The sequence below is a fragment of the Microtus pennsylvanicus genome, chromosome 1 (genome assembly GCF_037038515.1).
Source record: "Microtus pennsylvanicus isolate mMicPen1 chromosome 1, mMicPen1.hap1, whole genome shotgun sequence".
NCBI lineage: Eukaryota > Metazoa > Chordata > Mammalia > Rodentia > Cricetidae > Microtus > Microtus pennsylvanicus.
The window spans coordinates 184,882,169-184,909,300 of record NC_134579.1 but is presented as its reverse complement, the minus strand read 5'-3'; the positions used below and the strand labels follow the sequence as shown (position 1 = coordinate 184,909,300).

The 27,132-nt window shown below is 39.1% G+C and overlaps 1 protein-coding gene across 11 annotated transcripts in view; it reads left to right on the top strand.

Annotated features, from left to right (window-relative positions):
* The window catches only part of Ptprk (protein tyrosine phosphatase receptor type K), a 527,882-nt gene that overhangs the window by 423,925 nt on the left and 76,825 nt on the right, over window positions 1–27,132 (top strand). For all 11 annotated transcript variants that reach the window (XM_075946829.1, XM_075946790.1, XM_075946757.1 and 8 more), the window contains exons 12-13: window positions 773–1,046; window positions 4,697–4,733. In XM_075946829.1, the coding sequence (XP_075802944.1) occupies window positions 773–1,046; window positions 4,697–4,733 (311 nt within the window). The remainder of the gene's footprint in view (window positions 1–772; window positions 1,047–4,696; window positions 4,734–27,132) is intronic.

Below are 27,132 nucleotides of genomic sequence, written 5' to 3'. Positions count from 1 at the left end.
ACTTGACAGTGCAGAGTTATTAGTGATCCAGAGATCGTTATTTTAAATTTGCAGGGTCTTCTTTCTTTTATTACCCCTCTAAAATAACAGCGGTTGGAGGAAAGTTCTAAGGTGTTTAAAGAAAAGGGTTTGTGGTTCAGATTGGAGTTTTAATAGGCCACATGCCATCTGTCTCTCCAATTTGTAACATTTCATTATTAACAAGCCCAGAAGAAGGAGGCAGTCTATTTCTGTGGTAGGGACAGATTTCTGTCCATCTGTGCCCGCCTTGTCGCATGTCACTTGTACTTTGGATCTGCATAGCTGTGAGGCAGTGGAGATGGAGGCCAGGTCAGGAGGTGGAGAAGCCTGTCAGTGCTTTGAGGCCCCAAGCCTGTGACAACTGCCTCCAACAGCTTCCAGTGCCTCCCGGAGGCCATCATTCTGGTGGGCCTTGGAGCTGGGCCTTCCCTGATGTAATCTCGCAAAAAAATGTTAACTTTTCCACTGAAAAATAGGACACGACTATGGTTAACGCCAGGGTCCTCATTAGCGGGCCTTAGTTTTCAGTCTCTGCAAATGTGAACTGCTTTATGGTGATTACGACTTTATGGTAAAGTCAGCGTTGGGGGCAGCAGAGCCCATGAGAAGCTGTTTTATGGCAAACGGGATGCATGCCGGTTACATATACATGGAGACACAGCGTACCCACGCTGAACCCCTTGTTCCTTCTCCCAAATCTCAATGTCTTGATGGTTTTCTAATTGCAAGCATTTCTTTCCTTTCCCCAAAGTGCTTACCAAATTGTCGTCGAGCAACTGCATCCGCATCGGACCAAGCGAGAAGCCGGGGCCATGGAGTGCTACCAGGTACCCGTCACATACCAGAACGCCCTGAGTGGGGGTGCACCCTATTACTTTGCTGCAGAACTCCCCCCTGGGAATCTTCCTGAGCCTGCCCCTTTCACCGTGGGTGACAACCGGACCTATAAAGGCTTTTGGAACCCTCCACTGGCTCCTCGCAAAGGATACAACATCTACTTCCAAGCCATGAGCAGTGTGGAGAAGGTGAGATGCCGTTGAGATTTGATTTTCCCTCTATTTTCCCTCTATCGTTCGTAAAGCTATGGCTATATTTTATAAACACTCGGTAGCGTTTGCTAAGGAAAATTGAAGAGGGAGGGAGGGAGGGAGGGAGGGAGAGAGAGAGAGAGAGAGAGAGAGAGAGAGAGAGAGAGAGAGAGAGAGAGAGAGAGAGAGAGAGATTAGATTAGGGGAAAAATCGGTGTATAGTGTCTCTCCCGTTGCCAGCCACGTGCACGTTGACTGAAGGCCCCAGGCTGCAAGCCAGCAGCATTTCACAGGATCTCCGTTTCCTAGTAACTACTGCAACTTGCTCCGTCTTCAGGAATGCCCACAGTGCAACTGTGAGGGAAGTGATTTGAAAAGGTGGGTGTGCTGCCACCGGGACTTCACCCCCAGTAAATTCCCGCCATTGTTCTGCCTCTCTTGCTCAGTAGTGGCCGCTTCAAAAGATTAAATTTACTTCAGGATAAACAGAATATGCGTTCCGCAGCGGGCTAATAAACCTTTATAAGCTTTTCAGGGGGTACAAGCCAAATAGTAAATAACAAGTAACAATCCTCTGATTACAAAGTAATGGGACGCCCGTGGTCCAGCTGACAGACCCTAAACAGAAGACTGCCTGCCGAAGGCTGGGTGCTGAGCCATTACAGAAGTTGGCTGGCCCTGGCCCCGACTGCCCCTCCTTTTCCTATTTTGGACACAGTTGTTGGGGAGCACTGCTGCTGATCCCAAATGAATATTGAAGCGGAAATCACAGCAGGGCACGTGGAGAGAAACAACCTAGCCTTTTGCTCTCACGCTGGTTACCTTTGAAAGACTTTTCTTCCCGGCGACTTAATGTTGTTTTTATTTATTTATTTCTAGTTTGGACAAAGGCAGGCAGGATAGAAAAGCATGTTGAGAAGAGAAACTTTTAACAATTTCCTATCCAGATGAACACTGGCATTTTGATGGACTTGTAGCTGCATGAGAAGTGGTTTGGTTTTGTATAATTGGTGGCATCTGGGAGCCGATATGAAGTATGTGACAAGCAGTTGTATGAGTCATATTAGCTCTTAGGAGAGTTTAATTGGGAAACAACCAATTTGTATTTCTACAGGGGCCATGACAATATGAATATTGATTTGACACGCAAGCTGTATTTTTCTGCCTACCAGTGTGGCCATTGTACAGTATAGGACAACGAAAAATGCCAGAGATCCTCTAAATAGGTAGTCTCCATGCAGAGGCTATCCATAGTTGAAGATGTTTTCCCTGCGCATTTTCCCCCTATATAACTCGATTCTTTAGAGTCCACACCAAATTGTATTAGTTATTTAACTGGCTCTGGCAAAAATGCCTAGCAAGAAGCAATTGAAGTGATAAAGGGTTTATTTCAGTTCACAGTGAGAGTTAAGTCCATGGAGTGCAAGGCATGGTGGCAAGAGTAGAAAGCGACTGGTCACATGGGTCCTTATTCAGGGAGCAGGGAGCAAAATATCCTGGTGTTCTTCCCAACCTCTCTCTCTAGCGTGAGACCCTCAGCCCATCAAATAATGCGATCTATATTTAGGGTACGTCTTTCTGCTTCAATTAATTTATAGATAATACCTTATAGACATGCCCAAAGGTTTGTTTCCATGGTGATAAATCCCATCAAAATGACATTCAAGATTAATGAACCCTCAGAACATACACATATACTACACACATTTTCAAAAGTACTTGTCTAATTAAGTTTTTCAAAACAGAGACATGAGAAAAGTTGGTAACCCACCCCTAAACACAAATATCACACAGGTAGGAGGCAGTTCCAGGTTTGAGTTTTCAACTTCAAAGAGGTAATAGTTTTTAAATCAACTCCTGTTAATCCCTCTGTTGTGTGGCAGGAGTGCCTATGAATGTGTGTACTTACAGGGGATTTTCTCTGACATTCTTTAACTACACTACTATTTGGTCAAATTTAACAGTGGTTTTCAACCTGTGGGTCACGATCCCTTTGGCAATCAAATGACCCTTTCACAGGAGTAACCTAAGACCGTCAGAAACCACAGATATTTGCATTATAACTCATAGCAATAGCAAAATTACAGTTATGAAGTAGCAATGAAAATAATTTTATGGTTGAGGGTCACAACAACATAAGAAGCTGTATTAAAGGGTCGCAGCACTGGGAAGGTTGAGAGCTATGGAATGTGAGTACTGGCAATTATATCATTCACAAAGAGTTTTGACATTGATGAGCCTCACACCAGCAGAGGCTGGTAACGCCTGCAGAGACTCAACAATGACTGCTTTTAGGAGATCAACATCCTTTGGGGTCTACATTGGCTCATGAAAGTCTCCTGCAGCCAATTCTGAAGGTCGGCCACAGAGAAGAAACAGAAGAACACATTTCTTCTCCTAGTTCTATATTTTTCAGACTTTCAAAGTAAATGCTCGAGAAGGAATTATATAAATTTGGTCTATTATTTATCAAAGTATAAAGCCATTGAAGATAGAGTTATAAATACCTCTTAAAGATAACCTCTCTTTCATAAAAGCTCATGTTCCTAGTATGTGAACCCTGGCTAACACAAGTAAACAAACAGAACAGAGAGAACAACATTGGGTAGATCCAGAATTGCACAAAAGCAATTTATTAGGATTCCAGGGACAACAGTCTGTCCATACCCTGAGGCAGAAGGAAGGGATAGGTGTGCTGAGCCCTGTCCAACTATGATATACCCTAATCTCTTCCTAAACTATGTTGTCCAGTGTGACCTAAGCAACAGCTAGCCCAGGTGGCTGTGACAAGAGAAACCCACCACTATAAAGCCTTTGTCCTGTAGGGTTTGGAACACATGGGAAAACTCATGGAGGAGAACTAAGTCACAAGACCTTGTCAGGAAGGAAAGAGGGTGTGGGGGAAAGGAAGAAAGGGAAGAAAGAAAGCTAAGGCAAGCAGAGAATGACCGAGACTGAAGTAGGTGTCTGAGAAGGGAGCAGAGCCCAAGACAGCCTGAGGGCCTTGTGTTTCTTTACATCCCACAGCACTAACCGTTCTTGCTGCTTCCCCTTACATTTCTACTTTCTCTATCTACCTTGGTAATAAGAGGTAGGAAAAAAAATTTAGTTGCTGACAGCTAAATTTCCAGGAAAGAAAGAGCAGATAAATTACATCTAAACTGCTATGTGATGTCTTGATAATCTTTCTTAACAACTACCGTTTAGCTGTTTAGTCGTGCCGAGATCCAAGGGAGAATATATCATGTTCTGGTTTGTTTCAAGTCTGGAGCTGTCAGATGAAAATTAGATTTGTATACGATTCTGATTATATTAGCTTTGCAGATCCGTATCTCTTTCTGGAAGCTCAAGAAGCAACAAACATGGAAATAGCAGGCCATCCAACTTGTCTCTGCCACACCAGTTTGCTTTATGACAAAGTGAAACAGATACAGACATCTCTAGCAATTACTAGAAACCTCCTTCAAATTTTTAAAATACTGTCTAAGACTATATATTGAGAAAGAAATTCCCTGGTTATTATAGTTCTTTAGTCATAATCTTATTGTTAACCCTTGGAGTGTCGTGATAAGAAGTATAATAATAATTTAGAGGTCAGAAAATATTGTCTATATATTGATCATTTTCTTTTGATTTCACTCAACCAGGAAACTAAAACCCAGTGTGTACGAATTGCTACAAAAGGTAAGAGTTTGCTTTTTTATTTTGTTTATGTTTTTAGCTTCATTCTCTACTCCTTTCCAAAATGAAAGAGTTTTGCTCCCGGCTTTAGGCCAATAAAGTGTGATGTTTCTTTTACAAGGTATTTGTACTGGGACCCAGTGAACCCCCAAGTTCTCTGAACACTTGGGTGTCTTTAAGAGAAATGGGAGCTTTCATCCCATCACTAGCGTCTAACTAAAGGAACCTTGTTATGATGATAAGATGGGCTTAGAAACCTTAGAGCAGCTTAGCCTTGGATTTAGGGTCTGAGAGGCCTTATGCCGCCCATTACTCCATTTGGAAAAAATCAGCCAGAGCAGCTCAAAGTACAAGTCACTTTACTTGGAAACCTCCATCACTCTGTGTGATAGACAGATCAAACAGGTTCAGCTCTGATGAGTCTACACACTCAGGTGAGCGCTTCATTTGCATTTGGTTCTGATGTAAAAGGAACAAAGCTAGTTTAGCACCGCAGGAGCACAGGAGGGGGAGAACAGCCCCGCGATTTCATCACTCGAAGGAAGGCGTTTTAATTTTTCTCTTTGATTCAGCTAACATTGGGAAATTATTTCTGTGAAGGCTAGCAAGCAGAACACTGCCTGCTGACCCTGGCTGCCATGACTTAGCTGGTTTGATAAGAAGGAATGTATTGTCACCTTTGAATGAGTATTTGGAGCAGGCTCCTAGACCTCTCTTTGTGTTGTCCTTTAAAAACTGAATGGTCCAACAAGGGAGAGGCTACTGCTTTGTCTGTTCTAGCGGAGAAGGACTAGCTATCTGCACGCCTGCCTGAGCCTCCACAGAGGTTTGTTCCGCTGGGAGCTCTGTTGCCATAGTTAGTATTTGATGCACATTTGTGAGCGTAGCTGATTCACTGGGGGTAACAATGAATAGCCATATTCTGTTTATGTTGGCATCTCGCCTTTCATCTTTTTCTCCCTCTATCAATCTGCTCAATTAGCATTTGTTTTTCTCTTGATTTGTGCAAGCAATAAAGAGTTTCCCCTTGACTCATGGGACTAATAAAGAAACTTCACAGATGGGGAAAAAAAAACGACTGATTTCCATTCAGATACTAAGATTCCTCAGGATAATAAAAAAATAAGTAAACAATGCTAGTGGAAAAAAAAGAAAAATATATGCAGAAGCATCTAGTGTGCTAGCGGGCTTTTTGTTTCTTGGGGTTTTTTGTTTTTTTGTTTTTGTTTGTTTTTGTTTTAAGAATTGGCTTGTAAATCAGGAGTTCGAGTTGAAACTTCTGGAAGTTAGCCGCAAAAGACATTTAGCAGTCTGTTGTTACCTCTGCTTTTCTAGATTTAAAGCAGATGCTAAGAATGTAAAAAGTATCCATAGCAGGCTGTTAGAAAGGTTTTTTTGTTTTTGTTTTTTGTTTTTTTGTTTGTCTTTCTGAGACAGGGTTTCTTAGTGTAACAGCCCTAACTATCCTGGAACTCATTCTGTAGACCTAGCTGGCCTTGAACTCACAGAAATCCCCCTGCCTCTGCCTCCTGAGTGCTGGGATTAAAAACGTGTGCCCCCACCGCCCAATTAGAAAGTTCTTTAGATAGGAAAACAATGAAAGGAAAAAAGAGCTGAAGCGATTGCAAGACAGAATTTCCTCCTCATTCACTGCTTTCGTAAATTGTTTTGGGGTCACTTCGTCCCCTTTGGATACCAATAAAAGCAGGATAGCAAATATTATCTGGTATTTCTGCTCCAGGGAGGGTTATAGATCGCGGAATTCCATCTTTGCATGTGACTTTTGCTAGCCGCCCAGAGGGTGCTAAGAAGGCTTCCTTCCGTTTGTGGTCATTCCCGTGTTCTCGTGCATCCTGAGGCACTCAGGACCTCTGGTTGACAAAGTGGCATACTAAGGATGAGAAGGACTTTGGTCTTAGTCTATCTGAGGTTAGATCTTGATCTTGTCTGATGGCTTCAAGGCAAATTACAAAAGCTCCATTCGCCAAAGGAGCGTAGCAAAGTGCTTATCCCTTATTATTTTGAGGATTTGGGGGACATATAGACTACTTCTTCCTCATCTAGGATTTTTTTTTCTTCCATGATTAAAGATATCTGTAGCAAACCATAGACAGAAAATATTAAATGAAAAATTCCAGAAATAAAAAATTCATAAATGTTAAATTTTGTATGCCACTGGCAGTAGCATAATGAAAGTTTCCCTATCTTACTCTACTTGTCCCAGGACCCGAGCGCCCCTTTGTCCACAGCATTTGTGGTGAATATACTACCCACCTGTCAAGTAACTCAGTAACCACCTGTTGCTGTATTGTTATGTGTGTGTTCAAGAAACCCGACTTTGATTAATTAGTGGCTTCGAAGTGCAAATGTCGTTGTTCTATTCACTTCTTATATTTTGTCGTTTCATATCGATATTAGACTTTATCATAGGTTTGCACATATGGAAGAAGTAGTAGCTGCAGAATTTGTTATTATTTGTGGCTTTAGTCATTTACCAAGGATCCTGGAACACAGCTACCACAGATGAAGGAGCTGTTATGCACACAGCGTGTGTGAATGAGCCCTGGCATACTTTACATGTTACACATGTTAGCCACTGTCTTCTCGTGTCAATTATAAAGTGCAGTGTTGTCCTCACTAATGGACTTCCCTAGAGGCTCCTGAAAGAGCCTCTGTGTTTTCTGTTCCCATTGTAAATCTAGAAAATTGCCGTGGCTAGTCCCTAAAATGAACATGTTTTACCTTGCCTTTGAACCACATAAATCATCATATGCAGTGATGAGGGGAAAAAAACCATAAATACTAAAGTAGACTTAAATTGCAGATAGAAATTTATTGGGGGTAAAATTAAGGGTTTTTTGTGATTTAATATTTCTAGCAAGATCTAATCCATTTCTTGCTCTGAATTTTGACATTTTTCTACCTATGAAAAAAGCACACTTTAGTAAAGTAACATTGCCTTATTGACTGAGTGCAGCTAAACTAACACCGTGGAAATATAGTTGCCTTTTTGTCTAGAATCTTTCAGAATGGAAATAAAATTTTTTAGACACGGGATCTTGAAGACTTAATAACTAGACAAAATGATATAACCATGGTGCTTGTGAAGGGATATAAAGAAGCCTACTAGTAAAAGACTAGCTAGTTAAGCAAGTGTACACTTTCATAAAAGAGTAATTAAATTCTATGTTGAGATAGGTGGGCCTCACTGTTTATTACATATTTGAAATGTGTGGGCTTTGCTGTTATATGTGTGTGTGTGCGCACACGTGTGTGTGTTTGTATGTGTGTTACACACACGCACACACATATATATATATCTTATATATGTGTACATACATACATATATGGGCTCGTGAGTAGTTCATTGATTTTTTTTAAGGTAACAAAGTAATGAGAACTATATGAGCATGGGTAGAAGCAATGCTGAGTCCATAGGTGAATCTCTGGCAGGAGTGTGTGTGTGTGTGTGTGTGTGTGTGTGTGTGTGTGTGTGTGTGTGTGAAATCTTGCTAGCTTTCACAGAAGGCTGCCCCTGATGCTCAGGGAAGCAAAACCATGTCATTTTTCAGATAGTGTCAACCGAGGATAGCCAGAAAGATTGGAATCTGTTGGATCCTCTGTGGCATCCCTATGGACACAGCCTGTGTTCTCCATTACTAAAACCCTGCCTTCATCTTCATGTCCACATCCTCTGCTAGGAGTACTGGGAAAGTGGGATCCAGCTTTCCTAATGTCCTTCACATATAAGTCAAAAGAGCATGATTCTCTAGAAGTCCGGATGTCTCTGCTGTAAGACATTCTAATTTCCAGGGATCTTTTATATTTATTTTTGTTAGACAATATGCATTCATATGTATTTTTTTAACTTACCTGTTTAGTCAAGTTTAGTTCTGTGATTCAGTAGTCTCGTATATCACTATATTCCAAGAACAAGTACAAGATGGAAGTCTGATTATGTACAACAAACATTTGTTGAATTGGTAATTGAATTTAAATTTGAGGTGCATGTTTTTGCTTTAATATTTAATCAAAATGGTTGCAGCACTGCCTGCAATTCGGAAAAGTATCAGAGGACTTGTATGTGGTGAGTGGCGTGTGCAGGTGGGGCTGTTTTTTTTTTTTGTTTCTTGCAATGTGAATTTATAGGTCACCTTATATTTTACAAAAAAAAAAAAATCCAAAGCTGAGATTCTGTGTGAGTCTGTAGTTACTTAGAAATAAAATTTGTAAACTGGTGTGTATTAAGTTTTTTTGACTGTTTTACTGGGATAAGTGACAATGTATGATTTCTTCATTCAAATGGCTATTTGTGTACATAACTGGGAAACCTGTTTAGCTGAAACGCTTCAACTTGGTCACTGCGATTCTAATGACTGTAACCCTGTTGATCTCCAGTGTGAGGGTACTAGTCTAGTGTTCTAACAAGAATTAAATGATTTAATGTAGTCAAGCAGAAACTCTAAAGGAAATCTCTTTCTACTTTGTCTGTATGTAGCCATTATGATAAATGATTAAACAATTACATTAAACATCACACAATGGGCGCTACTTAGCAGCTCAAGAATGTATCACGTTTGACTGATGTGGACCTCTTGGACTTCAGTTGGACGTATTGAAATCGTAACTGCAACTGAACTTAAGAGCTCGAATATTAATTACAAAATTGAAGTGTAAAGTTAACAAGGGTTTTCGCTGAGTTTTCATATCTTTTTATTTAAACTATTCCTCAAGTTCTGTGTCAGTTCCCACAATAAGCACCACATCCCAGGAATATTCTTCATCTAATGTTTCCTTTTCCTTGAGTCTCATGAATATGAATGTACAGGGCTCCTTCATAAGTAGATTTTCCCCCCATGCGCAATGTATTGCTCATGAAACATGAAAGACACTGAACTTCAGAAGGACTTGTTCACACTCTCCCGGCTCTCTACCGGCTTTAATATTGAGAGAACACTGTTTGCATGTGCAGCCTTCATTTCTTCAGCAGCCTTAATGGAATCCATATGTCTGTCCCTGCGGTCTACTTCCTGATCAAACATAGGTAGACGCTGAGTGGCTGCCAGACTAGAGTGCCAGTTAGTCAACATTTAGTTCTAGCTGCATATTCTTGCCATGACCGCTTAGAAATAACTCCAGCATTTTCACTCTTCGGAATTCACTTGTTTCACGGGATGACCTTGACCTGTCACCAGTACTTCCTTAAAAGAGATAATTCACATTCCTGGTAAAGTCTGGAGACAGAGGGTGGTGTCATAGCTCAGACCTGCCAAGCCATCGCTGAAAGCTATGGACAGACACACACTTAGATACTCCTCCGCTGCCATTTGTTTTTCTCCTAAAATGCTGGGGTTTGGAGAGGAGAAAGGCGCTTCAGAGAGGTTCATTCTTATGCCATAAACGTATTTAAACACTAATTAAATGTCAGAATAGGAAAGGGCTAGCAGCTTAGACTAGTTGATTGGAAACTTTTCCAAATTGACCTCAAATAATTAGAGGCCATTTTAAAACTGCAGATTGGTGGATTATGGTTTTTAATAATGGATGCAATCAACTTCCTCACTTTAGATAACTTGCTTGAACTTGATTCAAATTGTTGATAACCTCTTTTAGAATGTTGAATTAGCATGTAATGTGCATACTGTCAGCATCTTAACATAAGTGGAAGGACACTGTTATTATTCTGTATGAAGCTATGGGTTTCCATAACTGCAAATTTAGGAATATAATTCTCTAGGACGTGGTTGATATTTTGACTTGCTTTCAATAAAACTCCTCTTTTAGTATTAAAAATTGAACCTGAATCATAATAACGCAGTAAAGAATTGTGAGAAACTAGAGAGAACTGATAATCCAATGCAGAAAAAGGAGCAATAAGTTTGGCTAATACAGAAGCTGTGTGGTGGTAGCAGCACACACTGTTAATCCCAGCACTGGGGAGGGAGAAGCAGGCAGAGCTCTGAGTTAGAGGCCACCTTGGTCTTTAAAGGAAGTTCCAAGACAACCACAGCTACACAAAGAACCCTGTCTTGAATTAAAAAAAGAGTTTGTATTATACAGAACTAATATTTTAAAATATTCAATAGCTTAGGTTGGTATGGTGGTATGTAGCTCTAATCTCAACACTTGGCGAGCACAGGCTGGAAAATCACCATAACTTCAAGGCCAACTTGGCCTATTTGGTTTATATCAGGCAGTCATCGGCTACTTAGTGAGATTCTCTCAACAAAAATAAATTAAAAATTAACAGCAGCAAGAAGAACAACAATTTATGAGTATATAATACATCTAATAAAAACAAAGGATAGATAGATAGATAGATAGATAGATAGATAGATAGATAGATGATAGATAGATAATACATCTACCCTGAAAATTGTAAAGAAAAACCAATTTTTTTGACATTTTATTTTTAAAATAACTACATCATTTTCCCCTTTCTCTTTCGTTACTCCAACTCCTTCCATTCACGTCTCAAATTCACGTCCTGTTTTTTGTTGTTAATTATTGTTACACACACACACATGCACAGATACATACAGAAGCACACACATTCCTTCTGGCTTCTTAGAGCACTGAACACATGTTTTGAATAGACATACATGCAGATAAAGCACCCACACCCATAAAAATAAATGCCTTTCTAGAAATGAAAAAGAAAATACTCTGGACCAGAGCCCGGCTATCTTTTGTCTTTGGGGTAGATTAGCTGTGAAGAAACTATCAACCCATCAGGAACCTGGTACCCCGGGAGATCCCTTGTCACATCTGCTGCATGCCTGAGCAGTGTCCTTGCTGGCCCTCTTGCTCTTCCCACGTGCCTCTTTGTGTGCATTGTCTGTGCTCCTGTTTTCAAAAATTAATCTGATTGGTGGTTTTGTTTTTCATTAATTCAGAGAAAGAAAGCCACAAAAAAATTGCACTTAATTTTAGAGTTTAGACTATTTCCTGGGGAAAATGATAGTATCTCTAAGTGACATCAAGTCAGGAACACGTAATTTTAATAAAGTTCTGAGCATGGTCGTGGTTAACACGAACAACCTGTTAGGCGCCAGTGTTTTCATTTGTTCTACCAAAGTTCATAGCTTTGTAAGCTTTTTAAATTTAAAATGGAGAGAAATATTCTTTTTTTTTTTTTTTTTTGGTTTTTCGAGATAGGGTTTCTCTGTGGCTTTAGAGCCTGTCCTGGAACTAGCTCTGTAGACCAGGCTGGTCTCGAACTCACAGAGATCCGCCTGTCTCTGCCTCCCGAGTGCTGGGATTAAAGGCGTGCGCCACCACCGCCCGGCTGGAGAGAAATATTCTTAAAAGTTAATAGCAAATAGATTTGAAAGCCCATTTGCAAATGTAAAATAGCATTCGTTGCTGAAAAACTAGAGTGGAAACACGCACTATTTCCACAATGGATTCAAAGGCCAAGTGGTCTCAGAATTTACTATTAAGAAAATCCCACCACAGTGACCTATCCGGATGGTGTGTATGGTTTACATGGGTGGGAGGTGACACTCTGATTATATTGAAATCTACACATGATGTGTAATATAAATCTGCCCATCTTTTAAAAATAGATGAGTGACCGAATGGAGTAAGTTATTCATTTTACTGTCTGTCTTACAAATATTTCTGGTGCTCATAGGATTATTCTTTTCACTGCTCTGAAGATGCATCAGGTATATTTCAGCTAGACTTTTCAGTTAGTGACTATGAAAAACAATGTCAAGTGTTCACTTTTCCTTAAGTATATAAGAGATAGGGAAAAAATTAGAAACAGAAATTCTACTTTTTTTAGGAGTTCGTCCAACCTAAACTTTCTGGCTTAAAAAATTAAAAATTAACGTTTTAATGTAATTCTTTCAGTTAAAAAGAATAAAAAAACAAAATGGAGAAAATGTGTTGCTCGAGCATTTTCTTTTTTAAATTGGGCATAATTTTTCAAATTTTATTTTATTTAAAATAGCTTTTTTTCCCTCACATAATATATACTCCTTTTGGGGCTCAGCGGTTAAGAGCATTGTCTGCTCTTCCAAAGGTCCTGAGTTCAATTCCCAGCAACTCACAATCATCTGTAATGAGGTCTGGTGCCCTCTTCTGGCCTGCAGGCATACACACAGACAGAACATTGTATATATAAATAAATATTTTACATATTATAAATATTTAATACACACACACACATATATATGTATATATATATATATATATATATATATATATATATATATATTCCTTTCAATTCCCCTCCCTCTACTCCTCCCAATTTCTCCCTACTTCCCCTCCTGTCCAGATCCACTCCTTTTTGTCTCTCACTAGAAAACAAACAGACTTCTAAGGAATAATAATAAATAAAATTAAATGGATAAAACAAAAACTTACACATAAGAATAGGCCAAAACAAACAACCAGAAGGTAAAGAGCCCAAGAAATGGCATAAGAAACATATATAGATGGATACCCAGTCTTTGGTACACACAGGGATCCCATAAAACACTAAACTGGAAACTGTAATTTATACACAAAGAACGTGTAGGGTAAAGAAAGAGAATATGTATCTATATAGTTGTAAAATAAAAATAAAAAATAAGATAGAATAAAAAACCAATTTATATTAACTGGAGACAGCTTCTGGGTTAGGAACGGGGGTGTATCCACTCCCTTAGCTTTAGGACCCCATCTGGTGCAGTCCCATCGATCCTGTTGATTTAGAGGGCCTTGTTTTGTTTTCTTTTTGTCCTCCATTCCATTGACTCTTGAACACTTTCTGCCTCTTCTGCTGTTGGGTTCCTTGACCCCTAAGCAGAAGGGTGTTGAGGGCTGTGTTGCAAGGTCTCTCATTCTCTGTGTAATATCTGATTGGGTTGCCATATTTGCTCTCATCTGCTGCAGAAGGAAGCTTCTCTGATGACATTTCTTTTTAATTATAATGTTTTTGAATCATGAGGAGAACAGGTTATGAATTTTCCACCCTAGAATTTTGTCATCATGGGAAATGATGGGAAAACAGGCCACAAGAGACGACTTTGAGACACTAGCAGTCTCATTTGTAATATCAAAAGACATGAGAAAAATTAAAGTCTAGAAATAAATATACTAAAAATACTCAGGTTATGTAAATACATGCAGTGTTGTATATGTGTTCTTCTAATGTGTTGTATAAATATGTGCAGCATTGTATACATATCCTTCTAATATGTTGTGTGTGTACACTATTATATATGTGTCCTCCTAACTTGTTGAGTAAAGATGTACAGTGTCGCTTGCATATCCTCCAAACATGTTGTGTATGTACACTGTTATCTATGTATCCTGCTAGCATGTTGGGTAAATATGAGCAATGTTGTGTGCATATCCTCCTTGCATGGTGTGTAAGTATGTGCATTGTTATATGCATATCCTTCTTGCATGGTGTCTAAATATGTCCAGGGTTGTATAGATATCCACCTAACATATTAAAGACTTGAAAAGGAGGAATTCTTTCTTAGGGAAAATGTCAGGAAAGTGATGAGTTCTGATTGCCAGCTTTATAGGTCAGCTGAACGTTTAGTCACTAAACTGTCAGAAGATCCAACAGCAACGTTGTAGCTAACAAGTCCCTTGAGGAATTCTCCTAATAAGTTCATTCATTTATTCAACGAAACCATAAAACATAAACAGATGAGTCACATACCATTTAGCTGTCAGAATCATTCTAAGCCACAGAATTGGCATGGGTTCCTTAAAAGAGCTCTTATTTTGGTGGGAAGACTGTATGAGTTATATTTCTGCTGCTGGAATAAAATACCATAGCTCAGTCCACTTAAGGATGAGGGTTTGTGGGTTTTTGGTTTTTGTTTTGTCATATACGTGCAGGGTGTCCGTAATGGGACACGAGGCATGGAAGCAAGGTTTTCAGAGATCACATCTCAACAGAAGAAGCAGTGAGGATGTGGGGCAAGGCCAAAAACCCTTAATACCCCCCCTCCCCCGCACCCAGTGACTACTTTTTCCAGCAAGGCTCCACATCTTAAAGGTCTTTAACTGCCCTAAATAATTCACCAACAATTATTCAGATACATGAGCCTGTAGAGGATAGTTCTCACTCAAATCACAACAGACAGACAGCGTATACCTACAAGTGAAATAATCAAACTCATTTTAAATTCATTACACATTCAATGAAGAAAACACAGTTGTCCAATGTGATTTCAAGTGACTTCTGTAAGTGAAGCTAATTCTTATAGGATTTCATATAAATGCTCTCAAGTGATATTTGAGCTAAGACTTAAATGAGAAAAGTATAGAGAGCCTGTTGTTTAAATTGCATGAAAATCTTACCAAAGAGAAGGGACAGCAAACAAGGGCCTAGGACCAAATGAATATCCAGGGAACAATGGAGCTTATGGTGGCTTGTAAGCCATGCTCAGTGTGTGTGCTGATCTAGATGTAAAGGAAAGCCACTGAAGAATTTAAGTGGGGAACTAGGATTTTCTTCCTGCTTTTAAGGATTACTCTGGATGATCCAGAGAATGGATGGCAATGTCAGCTTCTGTTAAGAGGGTACATGTTAGGAATGATATTCCCATCTTTAAATGCTAGGCATGTTGGTAGCAGGACTAAATTAATGGCAGTGGAAACAAGAAATAAAGCTAATAGGACTTCTTGATTAGATTAAATTTGGTATATGAAAATAGAAAAATTAAGGTAGGCAGAATTTCGACTGGTGCAATTAAGTGAATGAATTTCCTATTTAATTTGGTCATATAATATCGTAGAGGGATTGTCTTTGATATTCGTGCGGTATTTTCCTACTGTTTGGAAAAGATGGAAACTGAAAATGTAGGACTTGAAGACTTAAATATAGCTTGGTGGTTGAGTGTTTACTCAACATGCACAAGGGACTGGGGTAGGAAGAGCATAAAGAAGGAAAGATGGAAGGAATGAAAGAAGGATGGATCTTAGTTTTTTGTTCCTGATGCTGTGATAGCAACACCTTGACAAAAACAGCGCCTGGGAGAAAGGACTTCTTTCAGCTCATGGTTCAAGGGTACTATGGTCATCATAGAGATGTCAACTAGCAAATGCTGGAAGCAGCTTCCACATATTGCTTCCACAGTCCAGAAGCAGAGCACAGTGGATTCCTGGGCTCAGCTCATATTCTGCATCTTATATAAGGCAGGATCCCATGAGTGGCCTTGACCACAGTTAAAATCAGGTTTCCCACATTAATTAACCAAAAACAACACCTCACAGATACTGTCAGAAGCTAACTTTAATTCCAGTCCCACACAGGTGTGTACCCAGAAGTTTATCTCCTGGGTAAATCTAGATCCCATCAAAATGACAGTTAACCCTAGGCATCACAGAAAGAATGGGCACCAGGAGGTGGGGTGTTCCATGGAGAAAAAGAATCGTTTCTCATGAGAAAATACAATCGTGGAATTTTTGAGTTCTGAAGTTATTTACGAAGTATATATGATCCAAAGATATAACTAGATTATTTTGCAGAAAATTTAGGGATTTCTAGTTTGTGTCGTGTGTGTGTGCGTATGTGTGTGTGTGTGTGTGTGTGCGCACGCGTGCATGTGTGCAGGCTCACATGCACCACAGCACATGTGTGGAGATCAGAGGACAACTCTGCTACCTTTTTTGAGGCAAGGTCTCTCTTGTTTATGATGCTATAAGCATACAGAAGCTTTGGGCCAATCCTTCTGTCTCTGCTTCCTGCTTTGCCATAGCAAGGTTGCCATTCGCTGTTGTGAGCCATTGTATCTGGCTTTCTTGGAACTGAACTCAGGTTGTGAGTTTGCACAACAAATGCTTTTTACCTGATGAGCTATGTCCTCCTGTCCCTGATATACTGTTATAATAAACTATTTCTAAAGTTGACAATAATGATTTTATGTACAAATGTGTTTTATTCAAAACACTAATGAATATCTTCACTAAAGTTTTACAATAAAATGTACTAAATGCACCTTAAAATTGTGAAGGGAGCTACTACAATGACAGCATTAGCTGAAACTCAATATGTTGTTAATGAGCAAAAAGAAATAATATTTGAGCAGAGAGTGATCATAAATTGCTTCTGGCTCACTTGCCCTCTGAATTCAAGTTGGCCACCTGAAATCTGTTTGTGCTGATGGGATTTGCATTAGAAAATAAAAATAATATTTGTAAGAAGTAAGCTTTAATGTAGAAATAATAAAATAGGTATAGTCCACTATTTCATCTCTTTTACAAAATGTTTTTATGCTAACTTTTCAGAACTTCTGACCTAAGTCAGTGCCTTCTTACTCTTGTGATACCGATGTTCACTGATTATTTGGTTTCCGTTGGTAACTCAGGTTATTGGTCTTATGAAATCCAATATCAATTACCTGTACCTTTTCCACAAAAACACATTTATTATGCAGGACATGCCACAATTATTAGTTCAACTGCTGTATATCTTCAGTGTCCACCTTCATGTCAACCAGGCAAATACAATCACAGTGGCCCATGCTAACACTCACTTCTTTCTAATAATTAAAAAGCAATCTGGAGACTAGTATCGCCATGAAACTAAGGGTGCCATTTGTTCATTGGAGAGAATTTTAACATGGAGCACTTCATTCCAATAATACCAGCAGCAGGAGTCTAAATTCAATTCTAGAAATGTTGCTTTTAGTGACTAAGACAGAAATAACTTTACAACGGGCATAGGCACTTATGACAGAGCAAAGATGACAAAAATTTCCCCTCCCTTGATCCTTTTTAAAGGTGTCAATCAAAACCGTAACATTTAGCATTAACTCATATTGGTTAATGTAGATTAAGTTTCTCATGATTGATATTCTAATTCTGTATGTATGTGATTTTCTGTAGCAACGTGGGCATTGACCATTGTGGATGTTATGATAGAAAAAATATGTTTGGATTCTTCAGGTATGCTCAATGTTATTGTAAATTCTTGATAAATAAAGAGTCAAAGTCATCGAAGGAACCTGCTGACAGAAACAAAAACTGGAATGATGATGTGTTTTGAAGCAGAAAGAAGTTTGAGCCTAGGAATTCACGTAGCCTCTGGGGGCTCAAGAAAGACAGGAAATCCCCCTTGCATCTCAGAGAGCCAAACCATGCCAACATCTGGATATTAGCTTTACAGGACTTATTTATGAATTCACTGTTTCAGAAATAAGATAATGTTTATGCTCCTTTGACCCACAAACCAGTCATAGTCATGTTAACAAACTGACGAATTAATAAGGAATATGTTTAGCTTATTTATTCTTTGGTTCTTCTGTTTATTTTCAAGACAGGTCTCACTATGTAGCTCTGGCTGTCCTAGAACTCACTATGGAGATTGAGCTCGCCGTAAACTCATAGAGTTCTGCCTGCCTCTGTCTCCTAAGTGCTGGGCTTGAAGGTGTGTGCCACTAAACCCATTAAGGAAAGGTTTTTGACACCTAGAAGTAGAATCCAACTGTAAAATACCAGTGAACATGGAAGTGACTTTGCCATTGGGCAGTAAGCAAACCTTTTCAGAATTGCACTCCAAAATCTGTTAGTAGAGAGGGGAATGTTGCTGTCTCTACAGCAAGGCTCAGAGAAAGATGAAGAACTTGTCACTGGAAAGAGGAGGGAAGTGAATCGTTTCAGATCAGAAATCCAACTGAATTGTGTCATGCGGTAGCATAGGAAGTAAAATCTATGAAGCGTCAACTTGATTATTAGGTAAAGAGGTTTCCAAAATTACTGAAGACACTCTGTCCAAGAAACAGACACATAGGCACACTCGTATACTAAGTGAGTATGTATATCTGTTAGTACATGTATATGTACATATACATATGCTTCAATATAAAAACATATACATAATTTATAATATAAATTATTTTTAAATATTTATTTTAAGTGTGTGTGTGTGTGTGTGTGTGTGTGTGTGTGTGTGTGTGTGTATTTGTATGTGAGTGCAAGTCCTTGCAGAGTCCAGAACAAAGTGTCACGTGCTTTGGAGTTGAACTTACTGGCTACTTGATGTGAGTACTTGTATAAGCTTAACTTCTGAGCCATCTTTCCAACCCTTAAGGATTTAAATTTTATTTTATGTATATGAGCATGTGCCTACATGTATATATGTGCACCACATATGTGTTTGGTGCTCAGTGAGGCCAGAAGAAGGTATCGGATCCACTGAAACTATAGTCCCAGATGTTGGTGAGCGTCTGCATGTGTACTGGGTCATCTACAAGAGTAGCAAGTGCCCTTAACCACTGAAGCATCTCTCACTGAAGCATAACTCCTGAATTCCTGACTCTGTTATCAATACAGTGGCAGAATAGATGCCTAGATTTAATCCTTTGTTTGAAAAGGCAGATGCTAAGTCACAGTAAAGCTCGTGTTTTATTCCTAGCAATTAAAAATGGGTCTTTAGAGTGAATCCCTGCCTTAAAGGGATTATATACTTCACACTGCAATATTATAGCAATGCTCTCTTTGCCAACCTTTCTATATTTATCCTATTGTAGGGAAAGAAATTAAAATCCCATTTGGTCTCATCAAGACACATTTGCAGAGTATCATAGAGCACTGCTTTATGATTATTGCTCTATTATAGACAAACAAAATATTCTTTATCCTCTATCAGTTTAGTGTCTGAAATTATGGATTCTATTCAGATTTTAATGAAATGTGGATTACTTTGAAGATTATCTCTGATTTAATAAATGGCATTAGAGTAGAAAGTTAATTGAATCTTTCTTGAATGAGCAGTGACCATGATGAGTGATTGATTGGAGGAAAGGATAAGAAATGATATATTTTGAGTTTGTCTTATATGTTTAAAATTATTTCAAGACAGAAAAGGACTTTGGTATGCTCTTTTTTTATTTTACATAAGTGATGTGACCACTTTTACACTTGCAAAACTCATGGTGAAATTGTAATTTATCAAAAATTTATTTTTAGTTTCATAGCATGATATAGAAAAAGATGACACATACTGGAACAGGTGTAATATTTAGTGTGCTTCCATTTTAAGGACAGAGAAAATATTTTCTCAATATCTGAATAGTTGTTGGTTTGTTACCTTACACTTGAATTGGCCGAGCTCCATTTTAGGATCTTGTTCCTAGTTTGTATATGTCCTAATCTATATTTCAAAGCTCTTGCTGAATTTACTGATAAAGAGATCATGATTTCTACCTTTTCATAAAAGTCTGTGGAAAGTCATTGTTCATATTCCCATTGTTTACAGGAATGCAGACATGTGCATGATAAAATGATCCTCTTAGTATTTGTGCAGCCGTGGGAGTGGCAGAAGTTTGCAGAATGAATACCACTGGCCCTGTGGGAAAACTCCCAGTTGTCCTTTCAGAATGGAATGCGAGGTCTCTGGATAAATTTGCATATGCGGGTGCCTTCATTGTGGTTGGCTCCAAGGCGGTGCTCAAGGTGCTGGCTGCTGCTGCTGTTTACAACACCTAACTTTGCATCTGTGTCCTTAACCTCCAGCCTGCCTTTGTTGGAGGAAGCCACCCGAGTCTTGTGCATTTCCCATTTGCCACTGTTTACCCCAAGAAAACCCACCTGGGCCATGCTTTCCCTCACTCCCACGGAAAACTGTCCCCTCCATTCTGAATCCTGTAGAAGAACCCACTCCGCCTTATGCAATTATTACTCTTGTGGCAAGTTCAGTCACTAGGAGAGATGGGTTGAAATAACTGCAGTGTGTGTTAATCTGCCTCTGTAGAAGGGACTGTATATAGCAAAGGAGAAGCTTAGTAGAAAGCTTAAAGAGGACGCAGAGCATCTGAAGCCTGCAGGATGCGACAATGTCTCGTTAATTTGGACTTTCTCTGAATGACATTCTTATAACACTGTGGGCAGACAGCACTTTCCTGGTGTGCGATTCCTTTAACACCATTTTCACATCATTAAAACAATCGCCATTCCTTGAGTTGATCCTCGGTCCTTACTGAATGCCCTACACACAGTGATTTCATCCACTGTTTACTAGTGATCTGGTCTGTTCGTCGTGCACTAAATCAGATACCGAGGCCCAGGAATTGTGTCTTAGAAAGGAAAGCGTGACTTCTGCATACAGGGTGGGAGATAGAGGCTGTGTCTCTAAAGTCATGGAATGAGATCCTTCTCTCAGTGACTCCCCAACTCAGAGCAGTCCATCTTTTCCTTCATGAAGTAGTATTTCATGGAATTCTTATAACATGGAATTGGTTCATCAACTCTGTGAGCCACATGTATTCTTATTTAAAATAAATACAGATTGTTTGGGTTTTGACCTTGTAAAACAAGTCACCAATCTACTGTTGTGTTATACACAGAAATTTTTACAAGTTTGCTTTTTTTAATACTTGCATTTTTATGTATTTGACTATTGTGTGGCTATCTGGCTAGTTTTTGTTATTAATGTTGTTATTATTGTGTATGCTTGATGTCCATGTATGTTGTTATGCCCTAATCTGCGAAATCCCCTCAAGGCCAACAAGGAAACCAAGTCCCATATGTAAAAGCAAAGAGCCTTTATTTAGTTAAGTTTGCAAACTCGGTCTCTCCTCATGTCTAACATACTGTAATAACAGGAGAGCCTGGAGCTCAATTAGAATTGGGTTTTTATAGTAATAAAGGTGGGGGTGAAGGGGTCTCTAAGGTTCAGGACCCCTGATTGTCTAGGGGTGTCCTGGTGAGGTGTGCTGGCAGGTGATCCTATCTACAGCAGTTGGAATTTCCTTTGAATGGTCTGCTCCTGGGCAGTAGTCTGGTAATACCTGCTACAGGTATTGCTTCAGGGTAAACTACTGAGATTCCGGCCTAAATTTATCGAGGGCCAAGTTCTACTCTGGCAGGTGATAATGGCTGAAAGTAAAGAACTTCTTTTGGGTGACCTGCCCAGACTTAGCTTATCATGGCTGGCCCCCACATATGTGTGTGCAGACACACATGATACGTCATGTGTGTCCAGATCAAAGAACAACTTTGTGTACTCAGTTCCCTTCTGCTACCTTTTCTTGGGTTCCTGTTGATTGCCTTGGCGGGTTACTTAGTCTAGGTTTAGTAACCCGCCTGGCAGTTCAGTTATTCCAGGGTCCCGGAGAGGCACTATCTGGAAGATAATGGGCTAAGAGAGAGGATTGAGGCTAAGCGGGGGTTCCTGTCAAAGCCTCCGTTTATTAGTGATGGGGTACAGCTTATATAGGGTAAGGAGTTGGGGGGTGGGCACAGGGGCCTGGGCTCTTGCCACGTGATTCACGTTGGTCACATGGTCCGTGTTGGTCACGTAGGCCAGGAAGTCACGAGTTGACACACCTAGTTCTCTAGATAGTTTGGAATATGGGGTGGGTTCCGCTAACAGATAGCTTTCCATTAACAGCCAATTTGGGTGTGGGGTAGGCTCTGTCAATAGAACGATTCCTTAACACAATTAGGGGTGTGGGGTTCTCTGCAGATTCCCCAGAGTGATGGTTCCTGCAATAATCCTAGGAGGAAATTGGCTCCTGACAGGTTCCGAGCATCTAACTCGGGTCATCAGGCTTGGACTACAAGTACCCTTGCCTCCAGAGCCCCACAGAGCTATCGATATTTCTGTATCATATAAAATAAAAGATATTTTTATATCTTCTTTCATGCTCAAACAATGATCTAAAGCTTGCAGCTTTTAACTTAAACTGTACCTCGGGTATACTTCATATTCAAAAACATAGATGAACATTTGAATCTATGTAAATTTCTTTCTGTCTTGGTGGTGGCAATTTATGTTGTTTGAATTTCTAGCAGTTATAGAGAAAAATTCAGCAGTCATTGGTTGAGCTCTACAGTAGGAGGAATTCCTAGAATCAGTACTAGTTAATCATCATATGTGTCTATTTTAAAATATAGTCCAAATCATCTAAATAAGAATTGCACAAATTTATATTCCACATCATATATTTAATGCTTATTTCTCTATACCCTTCTCATTACTAGTTGGCACTGTCTGACAACAGATATTGTTCCCATTTTGTGATGTTTTATTGTTAAACGACTTAGATAATAGTATTACTCATTGCCAATATAAAACGTCCCATAAAGAACAAAGACAAGAACACAGTTAACTATTCAATTTATGTGGTGCATTTTGTTTCAAGTGGATGATGAAAAAAATTCAGTAAACCTGCAAAGCTTTTTATTGATGGATGTTCCTTGGGGAATCCTAGAAATGCTTCAGTTTGCTTCCGTATTCCTTTAAGTGTATAATGGTCCTGTTATTTCCGAAGCCCCAATAGGCTCTAAATTATCTTAGTTTGTAAAATAAATTTATCATTCCTTGTCAGTCTTTGATATCAAAATTCCTCAGACATTTTCATTGAGTGGGGTCACGTCCCCAGAAGTTGCAAAAACTCTACTTTGTTTTTTTAATAAAACTAAAATGTGTCAAAAAAAAAAGTAAGGAAAGCTTACATAGCTACACAAATGATTTGGGATACATCATTTAAGCCAGTTGGCAGAAGCAACTGTGGAGAATATTTTTAAATTTGCTGTGAAGAGAACTGCTTTTTAAAAAGTCTGGCTTAAAGTCACTATTCAAAAAATTCACACATAATTCTTTGAAGAGTGACTACAAGATGGTTGTCACAGCAGTCATAAAGAAATGCATGATGTACATTAGTATCTTAAATTTCCTGAAAAATAAATACATGTATCTCTTTGAAGATATATAGCAGGTTGAAAACAAAAGTCAGGAAAATGCGCCTGTCACTCTCTGACTGCTGTTTACCAGATGTTTTGATAGGAATCTTTCCAGTCTAATGATGTCTAGGGCTCATTTTTCAGAGAAACATCTAATCTATAGTTCCTGTTTGTCGATAAAGAGCATATGGTTTTGGAAATCAATGTTAAATTTTCACAAACCCCAAATGTAGTTTTTCCCTAAATGATTGTTTCAGAAAACTTAGGAAGCAGTGTCATATTTCACCGTGAAACGTTGAATAATTATAGGAAATGTATTGCAGAGAAAAATGACAGAAGGCTTTTTATTGTTCAGATCTGTGTTATCTGTTTGTTTTCCTGTTGTTTCAGAGCAGGTAAACACTAGACAATAACCAGGAGCATGTTCCCTCTAATCTATCGTCACGGGTAACACACTTATTTCCAATCAACAATGCTGACTTAATTTTGGCAGATGGCTTTCTGTTATTCTTTATCTAATCCAGACTTCATGAAATAAGTTTGCAGTAATGTCTTTACCATGCTAGGCTTATTTCCTGAGTGTATTAGTTTTAAATAAATAATGATCTTAAAATTGATTTAAAAAACAACAACAACATTGTTTTCATGTTCGCATTCTAAAACCATGATAGATAAATGTCGTAGGAGACTCGGTGTTGGGTAAGTGCCAGATACCTGGCTTGTCCCACATTTGTGTCGCTCTTGGTGTTTTTCCATTCCTGAGAACAGCTGTTCTTCATAAGGGGTGCCCGAAAGTGGCCCAATGAATACTTCTGCCGCAAGTAGAATGAGAGAAGGATAAGAGACACTGGTTTCAAGATGCCCCATGAGATGCCAGTTAGTTCAGCTGTAATAAGAAGGGACTTAAAAGACTTAGTGTTTCTGTCTCTTTATCTTCTCCCAAAGAGAATCTATCAGTCATCGAGATCTAAATCTGGAGATCAAGTGAGCAAGCCTATTTAGAGAGCAGGAAGAAAAAACAGGACGGATCCAAAGTAAAAGGGAGGAGTATGGAGCACCCACCCAGGAAACAAGATGCACCTCCCAGCACAAATATGATAATAAGCTAGAGAAAACACTGGCAAAGTGTGCTGTCTGCGTCTTTGAAGTCTAGCGTTCCCTTTCCTGGCATCCTTTGTAATTTTTGATCTGTCTTTTTTTGCCTCTTACGCTCTTGGTTTTGTATTTAGTTCAGTAATATCTTTGGTTATGTATTTGCAATATCATGAAGTGTAGCTATGCTTGGGACCACAAACACGAATAAGATGTCTGTTGTCACCTCCAGGCACTCACATTGTAGGTACCATCCCATATTCTTCTCTTGCCATTTTCAGTGGGCGAAATGTGTTTCCTCCTTAGTACACAGCTAATCATTTAATCAGTGTTTGGTTGTTTGGGGATCTATAAAATTGCTATCATCTCTCTACTACTCTACTGATAGCAATGGCATTTCGGTTTGGCCATCCATAAGACTAAGTATCTTTCCAAAGTTCTCCTTCAGAGTCTGGGGAAACAAGTAAGTCAGTTAGTGCTTACCATATGAGTTTGGTCCTCAGATTCAATGTTTTAAAAGAGCTAGATGTGGTGGCAGGCTCTTATAATCCCAGTACTGGGGAGGCAGAAACAGGAAAAGCCCTGCTGTTCCCCGGATCAGGCTAGTGAGAAGTCCCTGCCTTTCTCAGAAAGAAAAGATGGAAAAGATGAAGACACACACAATCCTGTGGCCACCACACAAACATAAACACATATGCCATGTATATGTATTCATGCATAAATATAGTAGTATAATAATATATATTATTGCCAGTGATTCTTTTTCTTCATATCTTGAGACATTCCAACAGAACAGTTATCACCACCCTCAACCAGACAGCAAGTATAACAAATCTCTCCTGACTCCTGAGCCCATTTTTACTCTCATACACCGAAATGTGTTTCGCATACTAGAATCCAATATTTTTAAAGCTACCCCCAGGCTTTTCAAACTTTAATGTAAAAAAAGAGCCGGCAGGCTAGTTAGATGGCTCAGTAGGCAAAGGGACTTGTGTTCATTCCATGGTACATATACACACACAAACTAAATAAAGAAATGTTTTAACAGAGCTAAAAGACTAGATCAGTAGGTCATAATGCAGTGATGGAACGTAGACACAACAGAAAGTGGGAGGAGTTGTCAATGTGGGCTGTTCTCTTGGACTCACAGAACAAAACTAATGCATACTGCCCTGATTGTCTCAATGTATCTCTTCCTATTCCACTGAACTGCCCTGAGCTTAACTGTGTGGTTCTCAAACTTCCTAATGCTGTGACCCTTTAATACAGTTCCTCATGTGATGAAATTATTTTTGATCTACTTCATAACTGTAATTTTACTACTGTGGGGAATTGTAATGCAAATATCTGTCTTTTCCAGTGGACTTATGCAACCCAGTCCCCTGCCATGGACCGTGACCCATGGGTTAATACTCACTGATATAGAGCCTTGATTATAATTAGAAGAACAAAACACAATATCCACCTGAGGACCTTGCTGTAGAGAGATAATGTCCACACCCTTGCTCTTTTTTGACATCTGACTGAAGATATTGATCTCAGTCTTGTCTCCTTTTTGACTTGAGCATGATAATTTGTTTGTTTGTTTTTGTTTTGTTTTTTTAATGAGTGCAACTTCAGTGATGGATCAGAAAGTGAAATTTTGACTTTCCTGACAATGCACCACTCCCGTATCATCATCTTGTACTCAGGTTACGTTGGCAGAGCGCACGGAGGGAGTCAGTAATTTTTAGGTAAAAGGCCTGTTAATATCACTGTTGTGGTAGGCTGTGTTTTATGCAGGGGAAGAGGACATCCTAAGTTTTCTGTGACCGCCACAAAGAGTTTCAAAATGTTTGCGTTTGTTTCCCTTCATCTTGCTTGTGCACTTTTTCTTTCTTGACACCGCCACGAAACACCTGCTGTTACTGTGGATACCTGTGCCTTTCATTTCTCACGGCGATTTCAACATGTCACTCAGCTGGTCCATGAGCATTTATTAAGTTCATCCACTTCACACGATCCAATTCATGTTTCAGTCGTAAATCCCTGCACCCATAATTTAAGATCACCTACTCTGATTTATTGAAATTAAAAATGAAACAGAAAGTACCATTTAAAAATTATACCACTTCAGCAGGTTTTTTTTTTTTTTACCTTCCAGTAGCTGTTTAGTTTATGTATTAAGGGGACTATCAGTTGCATAAAACTCGAACTGTTATTTTTATTTTATTACAGTCCCTAAACCCAAGGAATTTACAGTAATCTGACTATTTAATATTTTTTACTAACTGGATGAATGAATACAGCTTTTTTGTTAAATGTGTATATATATTTCATCGATGAAGATTTTACTGAGTTTTTTTTATCAAAGCTTTATTAAACACTTTCCTAACTGAAATTCTGCTGATCAAAATTTAATTATCGGTTTGAATGCATAGCACTGCTCTTCTGTCCTGCTGGGCTACTTCTGAAGACCCGGAAGGGTACTGATGGGGTTGCCTAGATCCCTTCCCTCTAATGAAGTGAATTCTTTCTTTACAGTTAAATAATTGTGTGTATAGCTATTCTGTGGATTTTTTTAAATGGACTAGCCTCTATAATTTAATTTTGAAGATAATTGAGATGGGTGTTGGCAAGGCACAGTTATTACCAGCAAGCTAGTCTGTGTTCAAGGAGGGAGTCCTTCCTG